The sequence below is a fragment of the Corvus hawaiiensis genome, chromosome 8 (assembly GCF_020740725.1).
Source record: "Corvus hawaiiensis isolate bCorHaw1 chromosome 8, bCorHaw1.pri.cur, whole genome shotgun sequence".
Lineage (NCBI taxonomy): Eukaryota > Metazoa > Chordata > Aves > Passeriformes > Corvidae > Corvus > Corvus hawaiiensis.
In genome coordinates this window covers 12,255,181-12,278,657 of record NC_063220.1, presented here as the reverse complement: position 1 = coordinate 12,278,657, position 23,477 = coordinate 12,255,181, and the positions used below count along the sequence as shown (strand labels likewise).

The window sequence follows — 23,477 nt, the reverse complement described above, 5'->3', positions numbered from 1 at the left end:
GAACTTGGCTGGGGCGCTGAGCGCTGCGGGGGGACGCGGCCGGAGGCAGAGGGGGGATCCCGGCGCCTCTTGGCCACGAAGCCTCGTGAAACTAAAGATAGAAAAGACCTATTAGGTCATTGTCCCGCCTTCTGCTCCACCCTGCCCGCTGCTGGATTGCTCACTTCTGTGTTTTCGGTTTTTTTGGGACTCGTGTACAGTATGTCTCCTAACCTTACAAAGACTGCATTTTCTTAGATCTGAAGTTAATACTTTTTTTTTTTTTCCCCCCCCTGTACGGAAGGAAGCCCATGAACAGTAAAATTGACTCCTGTGCTTCATGTGTAGTGTACAGAGCCAGGCTGTCGTCGCTTTAATGGGCATTCTCCCATCTTGCTCCATGTGGAGTTGAATTAAATAGCTGTGTTCTCTTTGCTCTCCCTGTGTGGCAGAATTCATGTGTTAGATCTCCTAACTTCTCTCAGTTGTTTGCTCTTTCAATCTTTAAGTGTACTGGTACAAGTAGGGGTTTTTAAGGATGCTTATCTAGAATTTATCAAGCCGAGTAGACTGCAGTGACATAGATACAACCCTGGTAGTGTTTGACAAGACTTCAGCGTTCTGGCAAATCTTCAGCCACGTTGCCTCTTTCTAAAAGGGTGTTTAATGCTCCATGTTTGGTTTAGGGATAGCGTGGAAAAAACATCCTGGTCGATAAGCATGAGAGAATTGGGAACTGACATGAATTGAAACTCTGGGGCAGGTTCTGGAGACTAGGAGAAAATAGCATGAGAGGATGGCATTTACAGTGTTTCTAAGAGCTAATTCGGTCAAGAAACGTTTATATTTAGAGTACTGCATTTGAGAGTTTATGAAATCTGGGTACTCGTGAAATTTGTGCTATTTTTGGTAGTAATTATTTTAGGTTCTATTGTACTGTGGTGGTGTCACCTGTTTGTGAGCAGAAGTGCCACAGTCAGTTCAGAATGTTAGGTGGGGGGTCATTCTGCCCAAGGAATTTGTGTCAATGTTCTATATTAAGAACATCTAGCTTATTTAGATGCTGGTGTAGTACACAGTCTAGATGGTGGTTCTCATGTTATTTTAGAAGATCAGAGTTTTGGCTTTTTTGTTAAAATGGCTGGGAATATGTCTGAAGTTGCTCTATCATAAAGCCTGCTCACCACAAAAACATAACGTCTCTAATGGCGTTTGCAGCGTATTAAAGTTTTAATTTGAGCTTCATAGTGGAGTTTTGATTCCCATTTTCTGAATATATGCATCAGATACAATACTAAATGTGTTTTTTCCTCTTCCCCGACGTGCATTTCCCCTCCCATCCTGAAACCTCTTCTCACTTCTTTTTTATCTGTAGGCATGTCTGCGTTAGCAATAGTAGTAGAGGAAGGTGTCTGAGCAAGGCAGCTGGTAAATCTTGTATTTCAGTGTACTCTGTACACAAACAGGAGAATGTTTTCCACTTGGATGTCGTTTTTCTCTTCAAGATTTATTTCTGACTGTGAAAGGACAGAGTTCACTGTTGAAATTGATTGTAGGCAGAATTACACATGGTTAAACGGGTCAACTTGTTGAAGTTGGCCCTTATGAGAATTAACAGGCAGTATTCCTGGAAAAAACTCTCCAATTTAAAAAAAAGAAGTAGGTTACTGCATGTGTTCATCAACATTCTTTTTGCTTCCATCTAGTTTGAGAAGGAGGCTTACACACAGATACAAACTGTACTTATGTTCCTGCATCTGAGAGTGCTTCCCAAGAATCTTTAGAAAGCAGGAAAGGTGTGTAAGGTTGTTATTTTATGGATATACACCTCAAATGAGAAGCTGCAGGAATAGACATTCAATTCCTTCTCAAATTTTGAATTCAAAACTATAAGCTAGAATAAAGCTCTCAAAAAAGCTTGAAGACTTTGTCTTTAGGTAATGGAAGTGTGGGGGTTGGGGTTTTCATTTTGTGTAATGGATTTTGTTTTATTTGCCAAACCCCCCCATCACCCTAGTGTCAGTTACATTTGCCAAAACTACATTTGCCTTTGTTTAAGATCTCAGGATCTGTGTGTGACAGGGTTTTGGCAGATGTATGTTAAAATGGAATTGCCATATACATAAGTCTTTGTATACTTGGAATTTCTAAAAAGTAGGTTAGATTGGTTACATGCTATGATTCCCCATAGAGGAGTAATTGGTTTAGTTGTGTAACTGATCTTCTGGCCAAAGTGCCAGATATTTAAATAAAACCTCAAAAACAACTCTCAATGATTCTGACAGTACTGGGAAGCCTTGCTGATTAAATTATTTACTTAAAAATGCTGTCCAGTGATAATTAATTTTGTGTATGGAAGTCTTAAGGGCATTGAAAACTTGTGATTCATTCCTCTTCTTTGCAATCAAGTACAAGGATCTTGCTTATTTTTTTTAGTACCTTAGCCAAATTTCTAGAAGAGCTTATTTCCTTTGAAGCTGTTTGTTCCAGCGTTCTAAGGCTTTTTGAGTTCTGACAATTCATACATTTGTATTCACGGACTTCTAAGTAGTGTTTAGAAATACTCTGAGTGTTTCAACTGCTGTTGCAAGTCTCTTGTGATCAGAGGAGCTCTGTAATTGCAGATTACTGATGGCAAAGGTTTATGGCCGTGTAGGACTTTTCATTCTGGCCCTTGTCAGCCTCTTCAAAGAGGCCACTTTTAGGCTGTTTTCTTTTTGCTCTTGGCTAATGAATAATGGTGTGCTTTTCTGTCCTTTCACAATTTATAGATCCTTGCAGTACTTCAGTGTCAGGTGATGGCCCTTGTAGAGAATTTCGAGTTTCCTGATGGTAGAATTTTTTTCCAGTCTTTTTTATGTGCTTTTCATGGACTATTTAGAATAAATGAGTGGACTGCTAGAGTTCTGACAGACACTGGAGACGCATAATATTAGTATTGGAGGCTGATTTCAACATTGACATTTGGCAGTCAGACACAAAAAAACCCTAAAAACAAAAGAGGGACAGTTTGAAACTGCTCTTGATTTGATCAGGTTACTTGCCCTGAAAAAAATGTGGGCTCTTATTGTAATTATAATCAGTTTGCTTTAGAAAGTAGTTACATTATTATATCATGTTGCTGTATTGTGTGTTCTAGTACTCTATTGTGTCAAATCTCAGTTCTGTGCACATAGTAAACATAGCTCTAAGGTAAATCAGTGTGTTAATGACTTTCATCAGCTTTAAACTACTTTCTAAATTCCCAGTAGTAAATGTTCAGATGATGTGAAAACAGACCTTTCAAATGCCTGATGTGATGCTCTTTCTTGCCACAGATAAACATCATTAATGAAATATGGTTTTTCTTAAGGTTCAGAGAAGAAATTTTGTGCAAGCTGATAACCATAATCATGGTGAACAGCATTACCCAATTGCATTATCTTCTGAAAATTATAACTACATGAAGTGTTCCTATTTACTTCTATTGGCAGTCTTGGCCAGTACCAGCTCATCCCTGGCTGGTGATAGTGGACTTTTGACAATAGTGTTTCTTCACATCAAATAATCCAATGGTGTTGCTTCATTTAAGTTAAGCTTTTGTATCTGTATTTGAAACCATCTTATCTATAATGTACCTATATGACTTACAGGGCAGCTTGGTTTTGCCTTAATGTCATCTACAACAGGTAGAAACAAATAGAATTTTTAAGTAGTGATTTAATAAGACTGGACCAATTATAATTTAATGATTATGTGTTCTTAACTCCTTTTAATGTTAAAATATGAACTGACTGCTGGTAGCTGCTTAGAAGTACTTTTTTGTGTACCACTAACATCATAACTTATTTTCTAATTCTAGAAAATGTATTAATTAGTCTGACCTATAAACAAAATAAGGGCAGAGCAAGGAGAATTTATACTTTCTAGTTTCTTTCATCTTACAGCACATTGTTCTAAATTCCTACATTTGGATATTACAATTGAAGTTATCCAGATGATAATAATGTATCATTCTGCTTCCTAGGGTGGATATCTTTTACATCTGTAACCTAGGACTCACAGGAACAGATTTTGACCAGTTACTTAATATCTAAGCTTGAAACACAGATAGGCTTCGTTTTCTCTACTCTCTATCTTTTTGCTTATGTGGTGTCATTAGTTCCATTAATTCTTTAGAAGAATTTGGTAGAGCTGTTGAAACTTTGCAGACATTCCTACACGAATGATATAGTTCCCCGTGGAAGGATGTTGTTTGAGTTTGTCTGAAGTCCTATATGTTTGGTACTAGCTGGAAGATAAATTCATATTTGAAAGTTTCCAGTCAAACATGGTGTTTCACAAACAAGTTTCATGTGTGACTCTGCCATGAGCCCAGACCTGGAAATAAATAGCAGGTGAAAATGTCCTAAGTTGAAGTTCAATACAGAAGAATGAATCAGTGGTGCAGAACTCTTGGCAATTTTGATTAAAATTGTTTGCTATACCAAATATGTTTTCTTCTAATTTATTTTCATTCATAATTGACTATATAAGTTGACCCCTCATTAAACTGGAGCGGTAAAATAGTGCAGTTGCCCTCAGGAGATCTGAATTAATAAGATTCTCTTAAGTGCTATGTTGCTTTGTTTAGCCATTGAGACATTAGTAGATAGAGGAGACAGGAGAGTTGATTTACTCTCAAGAGACTAATGTATAAGGTACCAATAGTAAATTTTAAATACTTAGTCTAAGTAAAATGGAGCTAAAACTTTACCTAAAGCTTGCTATGAACAGTAATCTCTAAGAGTAGCCTGGGTATTCTAGGGCTGCTGTGAATGATGAGAAGAGATGCATGACAGTTCATAGAAAGCTTGGTGACTTGCCTTACAATGTTATCTTTATTTTCACACTGTTGCAGTTTTAGCCTGATTAGAAGATACCAGATAAGGAAAAGGCAGTATCACTGTTTTAAACTCTGGGAAATCTGTCAAGGGGAAGCTTTACAGAACTCTTTACACCTATTGTCACTCCAGTAAGTTTTCTGGGGAAATGGTAATGCCAGAAAGTCATCTGTAAATTGTAGATTGAGATAACTTTCTTGACTTGAATGGCTACTTGTTACTTACCTTTCCTTTTTGTCTGTAGCAGGGAAATATTTGAAAGGCACATAGCACATGTGTGTCTCACTTTTTGGACATATTTGCATCGCTTGGCTTGAAATCAGCATCACAATACTTAACTTATGAGTAATATATTGTCTCTCTGTTGCATTTGGAATTAAAACTGCAGGCAAGTTTGTGGAGGATAATTATAGAATGCTTATGATCAGTCTTTGGTAAGGCAGTCATCTTTTCCAAGGTGTGAGCATAGTTATGTAAACTGTTTAAAACGCTAAGTAAATAATTATTTGATTTTATTCATGTTTATTAAGTTCCCTTTTGGTTTTTTTTTCATGTCATCTGATCTATCATATTTCTTAGCTAACTGTGTAACTGTTTGGACTGGTTTCTTTTTTGGAGAGTAAAACTTCAGATTTCAGGGGTAAGCTAAGTGTGACTTTCATGTCAAATAGATTGCAGAATGAAGCTTCTTTAAGCTGTTCTAACTTGGTGAAATAATTCTTCTATCCTCACATGCAGTCCATTTAATTAAATAATTCTGGTATGGGTTTTTTTGGGTTTTTGTTGGTTTTTTGGGAGGTTGTTAACGGTTTTGTAGACAATATGGTTAAACCTTTAATCGTTGGCAGGGTCCTCCAGAACTACAATCCTCCAAGTAGTAAAGGACAATGCGCCAGTGTTGCAGAGCAGTAGTTGAAAAGTTTCTTTTGGTGACCACTCAAATTCCAGTTTTGACCAATTTTGTCGCTGTTTAAATTGAATGCACTTATGAATTCCATGTTTCGTGGGCTGTGACCCACGTTTTGAGAATCTCCTAAGATTGTAAACATCATTCTCCTTCAATGACAGTTGCGTCTGTGTTCAAGAGGAGTCTGTAATTAAACTCTCTGATTTGAGATTTTAAATACATTCCTTGAGACCCTGGTGGCTGATGTGTCATATATAAACACTTTTTCAGCCTTTGCTTCTTTGTGCTCCCTCAATAACCTTTAACTATATTCAGATTAAACACAGAGTTGACAGATTCATAGTGTCTCACCTCTTTTGCCTATTGTCTTATGTTACAGTAGCTGCCAAATTACTCAAATACAATGCTTGTGCTATCTTTTCTTTTGATACTGTTTGGATTGTTCCAGTTTTCCATGTTTAGTGATGGAAAAGCCATGAAATTTGCAGTTAGAAAACAAAGCAGACTGAATTAATTGCACAGAAAGCAGATTGAATTAATAGCATAGACTAAAGAAAGAGTGATGTTTTATAATTTTTCTCCAAAAACATATAAAATACAGCCTCTAATTAATTTTTAATGATTTTATAACATAATTACAGTATGGAATGCTTGAAAGAAATTTAAAGTCTCAGATGTATCCAAATATGTCATGTGGAAACACAGTTTCTCCACTCACAAATGGGAAGGAAATTTTTTTAGAGAGAAAGAAGACCCAGTACTTGTGGAATATGTTTGAAGGATGTCAGGCAATAAAAATTGTCTAAGTAATATTCAATAAAAGCTAGTAGGCTACCTCAAACCACTTCGTAATGGTATTCATACTTCAACAAAAAATGAAGGCTTTACTGTAAATGTTAATTTTCCACTGGCATTTCAGATTTTCTGTTGAATAAACTCTATGTTCATGATACAAACCAACTGAAGTATATGCAGCAGAAGATTTACCTAAAGCAAAAAAAAAAAAAAGCAATAAAAGGGTAATGTAAGATTCTTTTAATATTTAATTCACCTGCTTAAACTACCATATTTGGTTTTAGGAGGATATAGTGTTTCTTGAAGGAGTTCTCAATGTATGTAAAAGCAAGTTACAATATTAAAGTTATCGATTTGTCATTGTTTTGGGGTTTTTTTTTACTGTTTTGGATTAAGACTGGATTTTTCAGTATTTTGTAGGATTTCATGTGTATATATAGAGAGGTTAATGTAAGACAGCTAAGCATGAATGGTGATTTGGAAGCTAAAAGTATTTTCCCTCTACCTTGCCATGTTTATATTTTTTAGCCATTTTCTAATTAGGTAATTACCTATAGCCTAGAGCAAGACATTGTTCAAACCTAGACTCATACTTGAATCAAGTTCCACCCAAAGTGTAGCTTTAAGAATATTCTGACTACCTGAGGCATGCTATTCTATGATACGATTTTTAAATTTCACTTAATTTTCTGTGGAGAAAAACATGAAGAAGTGAAAAAGTAAGATCGTTCTACAATAGTCAAATCAATTTATTGGTTAGTGTTTAAAATTTGCTTAATCTCTCCTTACTGTGGAGGACTGACTGTTACCTTCAAGTGCCCATCTTGAAAATTAGTCTGTTGTTTCAGAAAATTTGAAAACAAAGGATGCCATTGTGAATAAAGAAACTTTATTATTTTCAGGAAGAATTTTTCTGAAGTTGCATTTTTGCAATTATTAAAAATGGGTGGGTGAACAGAAAGTGAAGTATTTTTGGGGGGAACCATTACCCCAGAACTGAAATTGTGCATAGATGACAATTGGTTTACTTGGTATGGATGCAATGGTGAATCCCCATCCTAAGGCAGAATTGGGTTTTAATCCATCTAACTAGGTAATGAGTTGGGGGAAGACTGTCCCTTTGCTTCTTCATATCTCTTTGAATGGCGTTTTAGATCTGAGACTTCCTTGTTTAAGGAGGACTTTAAGGAACTGGGTTTTGTCTCTAGAAATGTTTAGTCAGGGCTATGATTCAGAAAGTATTCTTAGGAAAGTTACTGTAACTTTGTTAATGATACTGTAATAACTTGGCAACACTTTTTGCACAGGATTTTATTCTTTCTTTATCTTGTAGGTAATGGTTCTCTTGAAACAGATTTATGCTGTAAAAACAAAGCTTTTCTCTAACACATCTAGATTTTGCATTATAGAAGAAAACTTTTCACTGTATTTCTAAATAGTGAAAAGGAAAAGAATGAATACTTTTGTAATCAAAAGGCAGCAAAACCTTAATGGAAAAATGTTAATTGAGTGCTTCAGCAAAAATTAGAATGTTGCAGTAAACCCTCATCTCCTTCACAGCCATTGTCTCAATTTATTCAATTCATATGCTGCCTTTTTTATTTTGTAAAGTTCAGTCATGTTCCTGCCCCACCTTCAACTTTTCCTGTTTGAATTGAAGAGGTCCAACCTTTTTAGTCTGCTTTTTATAAGACAACTGCTTGACCCTTTAATAATTTTGATTTTCCTTCTCATTCTCTTGCTTGCTTAACTTCTGTGGATGTCACAAGTCTTTCAGTTCACCGTCCAGGCAAACAGTCCTGGTTTTTATTGCTGGGTAGTCAAGGGTCAGAAGCACAGGTCTGTGCAGCTATAGCACACCATAAGCTGTGATCATCGTGGGAAAATGTGGTCAGAAGAGTTTGAACAGGAATTATCCCCAAAACAAACTCAAACCATCCCAGTAATGTGGAGAAATGGATACTCTCAGAGTTAAGCCAAGCTTTTTTACTCTTTCACCCTTTCCAACTAGTTTTTGCTATTAATGGAGATGTACTAACCAAGTTTATAGGTAACCTGTCTGGTATTTTTCATCTCTGAGCTGGGAAGTGTGAAAGCTTAAAAATCACCATTTAAACAATACTGTCAAGTGTTTCCTGTTGACAGGGATAGCTGAGGTACCTGAAAATGTATCCTTTCCTCTTGGCTGCATCAAGAATTTCAAACTGTCTCTTGGTAGCAAACATAGGTGTTCTGGCCAGCTTAGGAACCCAGTAATTTGGTTATTGATTTTGCATGTTACATTTGAATAAAAACAAACAAAAAACCCACATACTGCCCCTAGCACTTAGAAGTGAAATATGAAAGTGAGCTCGTGTACAGATTTGTTTCCTCTACTGTTTGTGGTGCCTTTTTCAGTGTTTATTGGTGCTGTTGTAAATTTGTGGCTTTTAGTGGCCTGACATAGGACCTCACTTTTGAGCCAGTGCAATATGAAGAAGATTCTTTTGAATCCCTGAAAAGCAGTAAAACTGTGTGGATCTGTGATATTTACTAAGTGAAACAGTCAACAACACACTGCTGTCCAAAGTCGTGCATTTTAGTAAGTACAGAAGTGACATTCAAATGATGAGTGTCAGGGTCTTACCTACTGTTTCCCACAACAGTTTCCGATGATGCAGGTCAATGCAGGCAGGGTTCTGACAGTGTATTCACCTTCCCACATCTTCCTTGTGACAGGCCTGGTGCTTGCCAGCCCCATGTTGATCTGGTTCAACGAACTAAGCCACGCAAAAGCTGATTGTCCATGTAATCTTCTTGGCTGCCCAGACCAGCTCACGAGAGGGCCAGACAAGTGACACTGCTAATGTAAGGGAAAATGGCCAGGACAGCGTCAGCATTGGCTTCAATAGCTGTAAAAGAGTGGCATAGCAATATTCTGAAGTTGTTACGGTGTGTCAGATGAATGCTTTTTGTCAGGACAAAAGAAAAAACAGACTTGCTCCTGTTGTAGGAACCATTTGCTCTTAGCAACTACTAATAAAAAGGTACTTGTGGTAAATGCTGTTGGTGTTTTTATCAGCCAGTGGTTCTGTCCCTTAGCACCACTGATATCCATGCTAGGTGAATTTTGTTATGTAGGCATATCTTTAACTGCAAATTAACTATAAGCCTATGATCCCAGTTTTAGTTCAGGTGGTGATTCTCTTTTCTACTTTAGGTGTGCTCAATAATTGCTAGAAAAGATTGAAAATCTTGTAATACTTCTTATTTGGCACTAAATCTACCTTGTATAAGGAAAGTACAGAAACCGAATTGAATTTCAGAGTGAGTAGGGTGTTTTGAAGCAAAAAGTGGCTTTGATAATTTTCCAAAAGGAATGGAATTCTTCATTCCCTCTCTCTGTACAAATACACAACAAAACATAGCCCTCTGCTTCAAAAAGCTTTCATCCTAATAATAAATTAAAAAAATAAACATGAGAGAGAGGGAGAAGAAGAATAAAGAGACGAAGTAGTTTCCCCTCAACAGATTTCCTCCTAAGAGCTGTGCAACGTCACATCTTGGGGACATGGGCGAAATAAAGCTTCTACAACTCCATTGAAAGTAGCATTGCCATCCTGTTGGGAGGCAAGAGCAGTGCTTCCTCCTGAACATCTTGTGTGTCTAACTGCTTAGTGTTACCATATCTCTCAACAGTTCTGTCAGAGGAAGAACAATGTTCCAACATTACATGAAAACCTTGTATTGATAAAAGTTTGTTAGTTGCAAATGTCTGAGTATAGCACTTGGTTTTCTTTTGTGTATTTTTTGCATTGAGCTTTGCAAAGAAATTTTGCAAGGAAATTTGAGCTTTGAAGAATTTTGTCTTTATTTGTTTATCTGGATTTTTTAAAAAATAATTTTATCAAGTAATGCAATTATTCCCATGGCTGTTTGTGTTTATCAGTAGCATTCTAGGTAAATTCTGAACAAATTACACTAATCAGTAAAATGTCAAACAGCAAGTGCATAGAACATGAAAATTTGAAAAATATCATCATCAGCAGCATGCTTCTAAATTAAAATTCCCTTTGAAATCTGCTGTTAAGTAATAGGATTTGCATTCATATAGTTTCTCAGAGTAGTCGGTTTTCATAATTGGTTAGCTGTTTAAATTCAACAATTAAAAAAACACCAACAAACCGAACAGTTAATCTGAAAGGCAGCATCAGAAGCAGCATATTCCACTACTGTGCTGAATATGAATGAAGTTCATTTACAGAACCCAGGATGCTATTTTTGTGGTACTTGAATAGCCAGTTGTCAAGGAATACCAAATGTTTATTGAGATGGCTCCTTCTCATCTCTTGAGATCTCATTTTTGCAGCACAAAGGTAGCCAGCTCATCTAAACTGTGTGAGGCACCTTTTGAAATTTCATTTTGTGCTTGTGAGGTGCTGTGTAACTTTAGGGTCAGGATTAACAACAAAGGAGAAACTACTTGCAAGTCATAGGCTGTACCAGCATTAAATAGCATATACCAGCAGAGGGAATTTTATAATTAATAAAGTTTATCTTGGTAGGACTGACTTGAAAATAACTTGTTTACATTGCAGAGCACTGAATGACACCAGCTTAACTCTATTGATTTTTTTGTTGTTGTTGCTGTCTTTGCAGTTGGTTTCTGTTAGATTGCCTTAGAGATGTGTATGTAAGGCACCAATGACTCCCCTCTAGAATTCTAAAATTTATTTAAAAAAAAATATATCAATACCATAAATAGAATATGAATTAGTTTCTGTAACAATTTTACTTAAAAGTGAGGGATGATGATGTACAGCTTTTTTAGTTAAAACTTTCTAAATCTACTCTACTTCTTGCTTTTACTCCTTCAGAAATAGAGGAAGTTTCATTTTAACAGACTAGAGTATGCATGAAGCAACAGAATATATGCTTTGATAGTTTTGCAAGAGCTGTTGCCAGTTTCAGTGTGGTATTGATGTAGTCTCATTTCCTTTCCCTCTGCTACAACTGTATCTCTTTATAAAACACTGAGTCTTAAACTGCATATATAGTTTATATTTTTATCTTAAAATATATGAAGTATACTGCATTTGTTGTTCATTTTAGGAGGACAAAGAATGAAAAGGGGTGATGACACTTCATCTCTTAATTTAATCTTTCCCCTCTGGCTATTTAGCTGTGCTTATGGGGAGATTTGAATATGGCTCACATTGCAGTATCAAATTATACAGAACCTTTTCTCAAATTGCCCATATATTTGAGCTAGTAAGATGTTTACACTTTAAATGATAGTTAAGTTACATCTGTTATAGGCCGTCATCTTCTGCAATAAATATATAAAATAAATTGTCTTGGTGCAGGTCTTTTAATGCCTTCCTTCTACTATATGAAATGTAGAGTTTTTAATAATATTCTTTACTTTTTGGACAGCAAGTTTTTTTAACTTTATGACTATTCCACATTGCATTTCTATGGTTATGTAGTTTCCCTAGCAACATGTCAGAAGGCCTTTGTTGAAGGGTTCTTAAAAAGTCCAAAGAAATTGTCATTTTTCTTTCTTTATTATTTTGTTGACTTGTTCATACCCAGTTAGGAAGGACAGAATTTTCCATGCTCAAGTCAGATGTACTGCTTTTTTTCTTGTTTTGTTATAATGAATGGCTGTGCTGGGTCAGCAAACAGCTGTAGCCATCTTGCATCTGATCTGGTTGAAAAGCTCTGGGCAAAGCAGATCTCAGTTTTGTTTTGTAACTTAACTCCAAGGAGCTGTGGGTTGACCAAGCCACTCTATTTAAAAAAAAAAAAAAAAAAAGGCAAGGAAAAGAACAAAGGAGTGTACTAGACTGGTACTCGTACATCTGTAGATGTACACTACTCTGCAAAGTGCGAGTAAACAAAATGACTTTGTGCTACGTGCAGCCAAAAGACTCGGTGGTGTCTCTGTCTGCAGAAGGCTCCAGAGTGAGCTTTAACAGCTCCAAATGTCTCCCTGGGAAAGGGGGTTAGCAGGAGTAACGCTGGCTCTGGGCTCCAGTGAGCTAAAGCTTGTTACAGATGTTAAATGATTAGAAGCAAGATTCTAACAGAATCCTCAGGTGAAGGAATCGGAGGTTTCTTAAATCCTATGTTCAGACAAATAATAAAATTATGAAAAGCAAATCATAAAATTCTCCACCTGTCAGTGGGATAATTTTCTGATAAAACAACAGTCTGTACACAGCTTCCACTCTGACTTGTTGTTTAGCTGTTCAGTAGAATTAAGACAAAGTTAGTAATTATGGTTTGATTAAAAATTATTTCTTGATAACATTGTTTCTTGGAAGCAATGTTAATTAGGTTATTTGGAATAAAAGTGTGTTTATTACTAGAATAGACTGATTTTTAAGCTGTAGTCACTAAAATAAATTAGTAAGCATTAAGCTTTTTTTTTTTTTTTCTAATAGCACAAAACCAAATAAATAATTGCAGGATGTTTGTAATCCAAGATGAAGATCCACTGTGTTACTGTCTTTCCTGGGAAGTTTTAAATTAGTTTGGAGCTGACATTGTCTGTTGCTGGATAAAACTGAGAACCTCTGCCAGCAACTGTTAGTGTCCTCTGCAGGGGAAAGATACTGGCAAAGCAGCTTAACCCTGCAGGGATAAATCTCAATTTGTCACACCTCCCCCTTCTCAAGTTTAGGAGTTGATTGTAATGCAGTATTGTGTGTTTTAATGCTGCTTTAGCAAGCAGGTTGTACAGTTATTATAACTGAATTTAGGGGGAAAATACTACTCCTTTGCACTTACACCTCTGACACCACCTAATGCTTTAGTTGCAAATGTTTTCCCAATATCATCAGCTGGTTTTCCCTGTTGCTTTTATGGAAGCCATCACGCAGCAAGAGAAGGGAAAATAAGATGTGTTATTATAGAACAGCATAGCTGTTTTCTTCTTGCCAGTATTTAGCAATTTTTTTCTTATTTTTCATCCTGTGTTTTAAATGTATTTGCTTAAATAAGAATTATGCCGAAGTCTGAGATCCTCTTCTCTGTTAAGTTTACTCTAAAGAATTGTTTCAGTTATTCTGCACATACTTGCCAGTTCAGCCCATGTACTTTTCAAAGATGAATATAAGTATTGTAATTTCAGTGGCACAAAGCATGTGCAATCAGGATGGGAATTGTGCTTAGCTAGTACACAAAATAACACAGAATTAATGAGAATACTTAGCAGGAAACATCAGGTTAAACATGAAAATTATATTTCATACCACTCCCAAAAATAACTTGTGGAATCCTCAGAAACCAACTGTGGAGGAAGCAGAAGAACCACAGTAAGTACGAAGTACAAGGATAATGTTAAAAGAGTGAAGTTGTCATGGAAACAGCTCCCAAACGAGCATAGCCACAAAGGCAGCACCAGACCACAGGATCATAAAGATGCTTCAGCAGTTGGGGTTGAACCCTGGCCTCCACTTTCCTAGGAATAGCGTTTGCTTGTAGGAAATAGAGGCACTTTTATCTGTATTTCTATTTCAGTGTTGGTTTTTTTTTTCCCCCTAGCATTAAACAGGGAAACTGAATTTAATTAACTTCTTTTTAAGTAGAAAAAACTGCGTAGTAGGGTAGCTGTGATACTTGGTGCGTGCTGGGAAAATGTTTGGCTGGTCAGCTGTAGTTCAAGGGTGTATCATCTTCTTTGAGAGATACTGTCCTTTCATTATCTTTTGAATAGATCTTCTGTAACAGTAATTTCAACAAGTTTCAGAAGGTATAACTGAAATTAGCTGGTTTTTAATTCCTTGGGTCAACCATATCTATAATTAAATGAAAAACTGAAATAATCTCCTTTAAAAAAAAATTTATTACTACGACTATTTCAAACATCGTGCAGTGAAGACTGTTGCAAAATAACAACTTCTTTGAAATGACTGGCTCATTTTAACTTTCCAGAAATCTGTGGAGGTTGCTGTCTTCATTGGCTGAATTTGTGATTTCTTGTTAAAATTGTGGTTTAATATTGCAAGAGTAGCTATTTGCTCTTGAATTCAAACTGATATTTTTAATTACATTTTTTAACATTTAGTGTTAGAATTAATGCTTCCTTTTATCTGACTACAGTAAATTTCTTTTCTAAAATTTGCTAATAAAAAACATCTTTCCGTGTTTTTGAAAATAAATTTGAACACTTGATACTGGTCAATCACACAGGACTTTTTTACTTTCAAAATATCCAGGACAATGTTAAATATACAAAACAAAGTCCACTGTAGCTGTTCCACTAGGCCAGACTACTTTTTATAGTTTTGTTTGATAAAGCTGCTAAAATTTAAAATGAGAGCGATTTTTTTTCCTTTATTCATATGTTTTAAGAAAGACTGAAATCTCTACTTTGCCGTAGCTCAGAGAAACATCTGCCTTTGTGTTGTACAAGGCCAGCTTTTCAGTACTGATTACCCAGGTACCATCAGAAAACTTACATGGAACTAGAGCTGACAATCCCAAGTTTACACAAAAGTGGAGCTTTTTATGTGGGAAAAACGTTTTTCACTGAATAGGGATGTGCGTATTTTTCCCCTTTTGACAACTTTGATGATCCATGATTATAACGATACAGTTTTGTTGAGAAGAATGAGTCAGAAAGGAAATGCTTCTTAATTGATTTGTTTTGCTGCCTGCAAAACATGCAGTGGGGTTATGTAACATCTTACAAGAGATCAGGCATCAGGAGGAAAGGTGACGAATTATTTTCTCTCTCATATCTCAGCTTGGTTTGTGGCTGGCTGAACAAGAAGCGAAGGATGTACTTAACTTTTTTCCAGTTGTAAATATTGTTTAATTTTTAAAGCTGCATTGCAGAGGAGATGCACAGTTGGGAAGGAAGCGTTTGCTGGCAATAGGAAACTGAAACAGCTCCTCACAATCAGGCTGAAACTTCATATTGGTCATCAGAAGATGAAAGGCTATGTGTTATCTCTGAGCTGTAATCCTATTACTCTGGAACGGTGGCTCTGCTCTCCCTGCTGTCCAGGGCTGGGAATATGCAACTTCTTGGCCTAGTGCCCAGATAGTAAACCTGCCTTTTAATATTCTGCTGTCAGTCTCTTCACAAAGCTTCTGCCTCTAGAACTTACATTTAGTTATATGATACTGTGCAAAAATCCAGCATTGTTAGGGAGGAGCCACTAATTTCACATACTTGCAGGTCCTGGTTTTGTGTGGAATGGTTGCTCTTCTTTCTTGAGATGTTTTCAGATTTGTACAACACTTTTGTGCATTAGATGTACGTTGCCAGCCTTGTGTAAGGGATATTTCAGGCAAATTAATTTACAAGTTGTAGTTTTTAAGATGATTTATTCTATACAGGCCTGCAATCCATCTTTATTAAAGTACTTCAACTTAGAATAACTGTGCTTTTCTGTGTGTTGACAGCTGATGAGACTGTGCCATCCACTGCAAAAACCATGCTGAAAAATACAGCTTGTTATTTCCTTGTGCATTCTCTTTCCTTAAGTTAAAATGTTTGCTGCAGTAACTTTCAATACATAATCCAAATAGGAGTTTTACTGAAAGGATTGCAATATTTGTGTGTTGTTGCATGTAATAGTTAATAATATCCATGTCATCTTGCATTAGTCAGATCTTGACAGAAGGAGTTATTCCAATTCGGTTTTCAGCTATTATGTATGTATCTTTTAAAAAGATCAAATTTTGTTAATGAATCCTTCTACCCCTTTCTTCCTTGTCTCCACATAACCATTGAATATGCCAGTTTGGATTTCTTCGCTTAGGACTGAGGTTTAAGTCACTTAATCATAGAAGCAGAATCAAATGTATTTAAGCAGAGCATTTAGAATAAATTGAATTGGTACTTGAGAGCTAAAATATAGGAAGAAAATGCTGGGCTACAGCTACTCAGAAGTTCTGCCCTTTCAAAATACGTCCTGTAACATAAATGGCAGGGTGACTTTAAATGTTGGTGTACCCAAATGCAGAATTTCCATGTGCAAATCAAGACTGTCTACACAATCATTTTTGCTCTGGCTCTGACCTTTGGAGAACGTTATGTGGAAGAAGAAAGACTTCAGCCAAAGTTTAGAAAAAACAAACATGCCCACACAAAGTTGCAAGTGCTTTTTGTTCCTCCTAATCCAAAGAGGTTTTTTTTCTCAGTACAGTACAGTGATTCATAAATCTTATGCATTAACAGTAAAATCCTTTCCTACACAGTTCAAAAGAGCACGTTTCTTACAGTAAGTCAAATAGATGGGTATTTTTTATAGAGTGCATTGTGGGGTGGAGATGACTAATGCCTTAGTCAAAAATAACTTTAAAAGATACAATTTTTTTTCAGGTGTAACTTGATGTAGACTTAAAATGTTTCATCAGTCCTCAGAAATACCATGGGGAAATATGCTAATTCTAAATATTTTTTTCTTTTAAGAGCTGGGAAAAAAGTCTGGATCTAGACCTACAAAATTTTACTATTTTAAGTCAGAACAAAGGCAAACATTTGTTTTGTTTATAATTGCTAAGATGCTCATAAAGATAACCACACTGTCTCTATAATAATTCATGGTTTGTAACAAGGTGTTTTAATAGAGCTGCCAAAAGGAGAAAATCATAGAAACTTACTCAAAGCAGATTTCTAGTTAACTTCAAGCAAAAGGATCTGGGAAAAAATCAAAATACAAAGTGTTCTATCAGTAGAAAAAGACAATGTGTGCTGTAAATGCAGCAAACTCCCGAGTGTGTAATCATTCACACTAACTTAGCAATGCCTTTCTTGCTCAAAGGTAAAACTGAATCTGAAAGCAGTAACATCTGTTACCTGATGTAGATGGTTTTATTTAAACAAAAGATTATTGCCTTTATATAGTTTGGAAGCAAACTCGTGTAAAAATTAATTTCAGCTTTATTTTCTTAAGTATCCTTTAGGGTGCAGTGAAGAGTGTGTGGCCATGCATGTTTCAAAAAAGTACATTTACAGTTAAAATTGGAGTTCTTTAGAAAGATGCTTTAAAAACCTTTTTTTTCTGAACATGTAAAGCTACCAAGTCTAGTTCTGTTGTGGTTAGACATCTGTTTCACTTTTTGTGATAAATTTACAGTGCAGCTCTAGAATAGGAAGGTTGGTCTTTCATTCTTGCTACAAAGCATGAAACCAAAACAAAAGTTGTTTGCGTTACTAAGCAGACCTTTTCCTTTTTATTATTAGAATGTGTGTTGGAAAGCTTCTCAGTAGTTGGTTTTCAAATGATGTTATACAGATTTCTTATCTTTGTTGTTAAACATGGGAGGGCAAATATTGAGGTTGGGAAGATTTGGTTGGTTTTTGTTTTGGAAAGAATATTGAGATAAAAAGAAATGTAATGGAAAACCTTTACCCTCAACGTGAGATGAATCAGCTGGGACTATGCTTTAGAAGTGTGGTTTGCTGTTACTGCTGTTTTACTGAATGTTAATATAAATGTTTATCTTTAAATATTTTATTATCTTTTGCCACATTGAGAGAATTATTTATAGCTGGGCAAGTAATAATATTTAGACCTTCAAAATTATTCTTAAGAGTTCTTACTTGCTGTCTGATACCAGCTTTTGTCTGATATTGGTATGAAGTCATTAGGTGACAAAGCTCAGGTTTTGGGATTTTTGCTGTGTCCTGTCCTTGGATCATCCCAAATAGGTTTGGGGCCATGCACAATCCACATCAGCAGAGAGACAGGATGAACCACCGTGTGATGCTTCACATCAAAAGTTGGAATTGCTCCTGCAGGTCCTTGTCTTTTGCTGCTTTTGAGAGAGCCTCTGTCCCTCCTTGCCATTTATTTCATTTGAATGTCAAAAACTCAGTGGAGTAAATGTAGGACTTCGCTTCGTGGTCTTCACATACAATGGTTGAAGTAGACTTCAGTCCTGCACTTCCTTTATTCAGAGGTAGCCACTGGGAATGTCACTATATTGACAAAATAGTGTTTTTATGATGGCTTGAGAAAAATACACCTCCTTGTTTAAAGCTTGCTGCAGCTTGAAATTGAGCATTCCTTCAAACATAACTTACAAGAGAATTATTAGAGAGTGTATATAATTTTTTGTGATTAGGTTTCAGCAGTATTCTGTTAAAAAGTAGTATTTCCTTGTTTCTGAAATGTTTTACTATTTAAATAAGTCACTTGAATTGTCTGTAATTTCTTATGTTTGAAAAAAGCCGAAGAATATTTAAATGCATAGCAGAAATGCCTTTTCTTTTCCTTGGGTACCCCTACCCCCAGTCTTGTTTTCCCTTTGCTTGTTTTACTTGTTCTGTAGTTGTCCCTATCACTGCAGCAGCACCAGGTCCCCCCTGGTCTGCGGGTGAGAAGTAATAGAGGCTGGCAGCATTTCCAGTGCCCCACCTTCCAGGAGTCCCATCTGTGGGAGTCCTCCCAGGCTGCTGAAGCAAAGGGAGCAAAATGCCCAGACAAACTGATGATGGCTTGGCAGCTCTTCAAGCCGGGAGCTTGCATACAGCCCCTGGCTGAAGAGGAGCAACCTGCTGGTTCCTGGGGGAGGATCTGGTTCTCTGTGCGGCTTTGGGAACAGTGGTGCTGCCACAACGTGGGGAGAGTCAGAAGGGCAGAAACAGAGGGTAGAGGCTCCTTCGTACTCCTTGCCACGTGTTAATGGATGGTGTTTGAGGAGCAGCACAAAACTTCATCTTAGTAAGGCAGCAATTATCCTGAGCTATTGACTGCATGATAATGGTTTAAAGAATGTGATGAGAATTAAGTATTTTTACATTCTTGTCTTTCATTGTTTCTTGACATTGAGAAAAGTTATTAAACCCTTTTTCTACTAGATTTTATCTTCTCTTTAATATGCAGGTGTTCTCTTTTTGTAGAGGATGAAACTAGAGGCAGGAAAATTGTACAGAAGTGTGGAGAGGGTTGGTTTATTTGTGGGGGTTTTTTTGCCGGTGCCAGTTGTCTGGTGAAGTTCATGTATATGTTTCCGGTGACTTTTCTTTTACAGGCTCAGAACAAAGAAACAAAAGTTCTGGCTGCTGCAAAGGTGATAGATACTAAATCAGAAGAAGAACTTGAAGATTATATGGTGGAGATTGATATTTTAGCATCCTGTGATCATCCTAACATTGTCAAGCTCCTAGATGCTTTCTACTATGAAAACAATCTGTGGGTAGGTATTTTTCATTTTCTAAATGCTTTTGCTTATTTCAAAAGGTTACTGAAATTGCACTTTTTTCTTTATCAAAATATCATTTGTCAGTCAGATTTCTTCTGGGTTGTCACTGTTGGGATAGCTACTCAGTTTCAAAACTAATTTGTAAATTGTGAGTATGACTTAGGAAATTGTCACTGTAGAATTGTGTTACACTGAGTCATTTGGTCATGGGTTTGAATCTAAAATGTGGAAATTAGCAGTTCATTTTGGTGTATTGAGAGAGTTCTCAGCTGGTGCTTATTTGTAACACCAGGACTCAGATTTTAATTACATTAGCACGATTTAGAGTGAGGTTCAGAACCACACCTGGAAAAATAAATAATACGCTGAAAAGGTCAGCCTGTGAAGTATGTACTTTAGATACCAGTGAGTTTATTGGCACTCCCAGGAAGAACAGTTTACCAGGACTTGAACCATAATTAATTTACTTAAACCCTGGGTATTTGTACCTTGATGTGCAGTGAGCCTACGTGGGACTGCACATCCCTGCTGTGCTACATCCTGTGTGTCTGCTTGGATAGCTTTAGCTGTGACAATACAGTTTGTACTTTTAGGTCATCCAGTGCAATATTTATAGGTGCTTTTGGAATGGTACAAAGAATACATGGTTGGGGTTTTTTTTAAGAGTTTATATTTCAAAAAGATACCTAAAACAAGTAAAAGAAAATTTCCTTGGGAGCCTTACAAATAAACTTTATCCTTTGAGCAAATGGTGGAAGTGTAATACTATGTTTCCTGATGCACATTTATTTTGCTAAGCTCAAAACTTGGTGATCTCAGTGCGGAGTAAAATATTATATAAAACAGTGGAATACTGAAAAAATTTCTATGCATGAAGGTCAGCATGAAAGCAAGTATGCATAGAAGCACAATATGAAACTGAGTGGGTAGGCTTCTCTGGCGGAATAAAGATAGAAGTAAATACTTTGAAAATAAAATTGTAGCTACATAGTTACAGTGAAATGCAGGGGCTTGAAAGCCACGAGGATTATGATGTGGTAAATAAACAGAATTTCATGCAGGGGAAAAACAGAATGATGGTTGGACATTAAATACAGTTTTGCTTTCCAAGTTTAGAAACATGATTTCTCGAGCAAAGAGACCTCTGTCAGACCAAACTACAAATTTTAGAGAAATAAATTCTTTATGTACAATTTCCCACATTTGACTATTCGGCACACAGAAGCATGTAAATGGAATAATGTTTATAGGATTTACAAAGAGTTGCATTATATAATACATTTGTTGGTACCATTGTTGTGGGGAAAATAATATTATTGTGCAATAATAATTTGAAGTATATGTGACATAAGTGGCGTGTATATATAAGTGTTGTGGTACAAGGTATACTTTGAGATCTCCTCTTTTATGGGCAATTATACTCTGATTTTTAAATTACTCTACAGGAAAAAAAAAAACAAAAGATACTATTTCCAGGAACATTGACTGTTGAGATTCTGACAAGAAATACTTCTTAGCTGTCAGACAGAAGATTATAATTTAATGTTTAAAGTGCAAATTAATAAAAAACACGTGAGGAAGAGTGGGGTATCAGTCTTGGATGACATTTCCTCTTTCTTGCTCTCCTCATTTCCTTTGTCTCCCCTCTTTCTCCTTTATGTATATTCTTTCTGTCCTTCATATCAGCATAATTTGTGCTCAAAAATAATTGCAATATATTTTTGTTTCAAATGGAAACTCAGAACTGGAGATGGACTTGTTCTAGTATTATTACATTCTAGGATAAAGGCCTTGATGTATTGTAGGTATGAATGAAAATGCAGGAAAATTGATGTAAACATCTGAATTTAGTAATTTTCTGTAGCTTTCAAGAGTGTTTTTCCGTATTTTCATCTCATCTGAAACAATATAGGAGATAGCATCAGCTACTGGAAAATCATTTAGCTCTTGGACTTTTCAGTCAGAGATTATAGTATAGAAGTAGAGCTTAATAACCGAGAAATGAGTTTGCAAGGATTATGTAAATCACATTACAAGGAGTAGGTTTAAGCTGACTGTGTCATTATGTTTTATAAGTTTTATTATGCTATTTTATACTTGGATTAAAACTTTTGTCTGAGGGTCTCGAGGCATTTTCAAATAATTTGCTCGAGCAGCACAGCCCTACTTCTAGCTGGGTAACAGTACCAATATTTTGCAGGTTAGAAAAATAATTTGTTGAGGCCAAATAGTCTGAAACTCTGATCTCCCAATAATGCTCCCTTAATCAATGATACCATTCAGTGGAACTATTTAATTTCTAATTTCTGTTTTTGTTTTTTTTGTTTATATACAGATCCTGATTGAATTTTGTGCAGGAGGAGCAGTAGATGCAGTGATGTTGGGTAAGTAAGACTTGTTTCATATGTGTATTGTATTGATATGCAAATATTTATGTAATTGGTGTGCTATATGTTTTGAATGTTGGGGTTTAAAAATTAGTATTTACACCTGTATCTTTCATTTTGAAAGTGTCTATTTACTTTTCCAAGCATATTTTTGTCTTGATTCTTTAAGTGAAAGTCAAGAGTTGTTATCTGCTTATGGAGCTCTCTGCTGTCATAACATAATCTGTATGAGCCCTTTTCAGGATCTCATTCTTCTCCTTCCACTGCCACCTTCCAAATTACATTGTGATAATTCTTTATATTGCATCTACATTAAAGTTAGGGATTTTTCTCTGCTTATTCCTCAAATTAGGTGAATGCTAATACCAGTAAGTAAAAGACCTGGTCTTTAGCATCTCTATGTACCACACAAAAGAACCAGTCTCTAAACTATGTAGCTTTTTCACAGTTCTGATATGTACGTATACATAATTCATAATGAGAAGGGAGTTGGGTTCAAGGAATGAGATCTTTATTGGAAGGAGGAAATATTCTAAGAGAGAATTTTCTTCTGACATGTGATGCTTAGAATCTGTCAGATTAGTTAGTTTTCCCATATATTACTATAGCATTTGCTATGAACACATAACGTAAAATGCAAAAATGTTGTGATTATTTCTGTCTCTCTCTTGTAGAGCTTGAAAGACCATTAACAGAGCCACAGATCAAAGTGGTGTGCAGGCAGACACTGGAAGCACTGAACTACTTGCATGAGAATAAGATCATCCACAGAGATCTAAAAGCTGGCAATATTCTTTTCACATTAGATGGAGACATTAAACTAGGTAAGCATGTTGCAAATAAAACTCTGTCCTGGAACTTGGTATGGTGTTTTAATAGTATTTTCCTTAGGCTGTAGTTTGTCATAGTTCAATATTTACCTACTGAAATACCAGTCAACAATGAGACGTTTTTCAGAAGCAAATGGTTTGATACTATCAAGGGGGGAAAAAAAAAAAAAAAGCTTGAGCAAATATCCTGACCATATTTGTCACATCTTCCATACTTCAAAATCAGCACAGGAAGTCATCATAGGTCTTACTGTTTCTTAGTATAAAGTTCCTGATTATACTTACTTTACTGTGATAACATCAGAACTTGCCTTTGAAGTTGTTTGTTTGGAAAAGGAACATTCTTCATGATCACCAAAAAGCAGTACCTTGTACTATTGTCTCTTCCTTTATTGAGAGAAAAGTAATAATCTTAATTACCCATCTTAGTTTTCCCATACCTTTTTCAATTGTTGCACTGAAATTAAGACCGAACAGTCTGGAACAAAATTAATACAAGCTTACTATTATTGATTTCTGATTTTTTTTTAATCTCAATTTAAGCAATCATCCACATGTTTACTCAGCT

The 23,477-nt window shown here is 36.0% G+C and overlaps 1 protein-coding gene across 4 annotated transcripts in view; it reads left to right on the top strand.

Moving 5' to 3' along the window:
- SLK (STE20 like kinase) overlaps positions 1-23,477 on the top strand; it is a 48,452-nt gene that overhangs the window by 743 nt on the left and 24,232 nt on the right. For all 4 annotated transcript variants that reach the window (XM_048311163.1, XM_048311164.1, XM_048311162.1 and 1 more), the window contains exons 2-4: positions 19,522-19,686; positions 22,028-22,076; positions 22,754-22,903. In XM_048311163.1, coding sequence (XP_048167120.1) covers positions 19,522-19,686; positions 22,028-22,076; positions 22,754-22,903 — 364 coding nt within the window. The remainder of the gene's footprint in view (positions 1-19,521; positions 19,687-22,027; positions 22,077-22,753; positions 22,904-23,477) is intronic.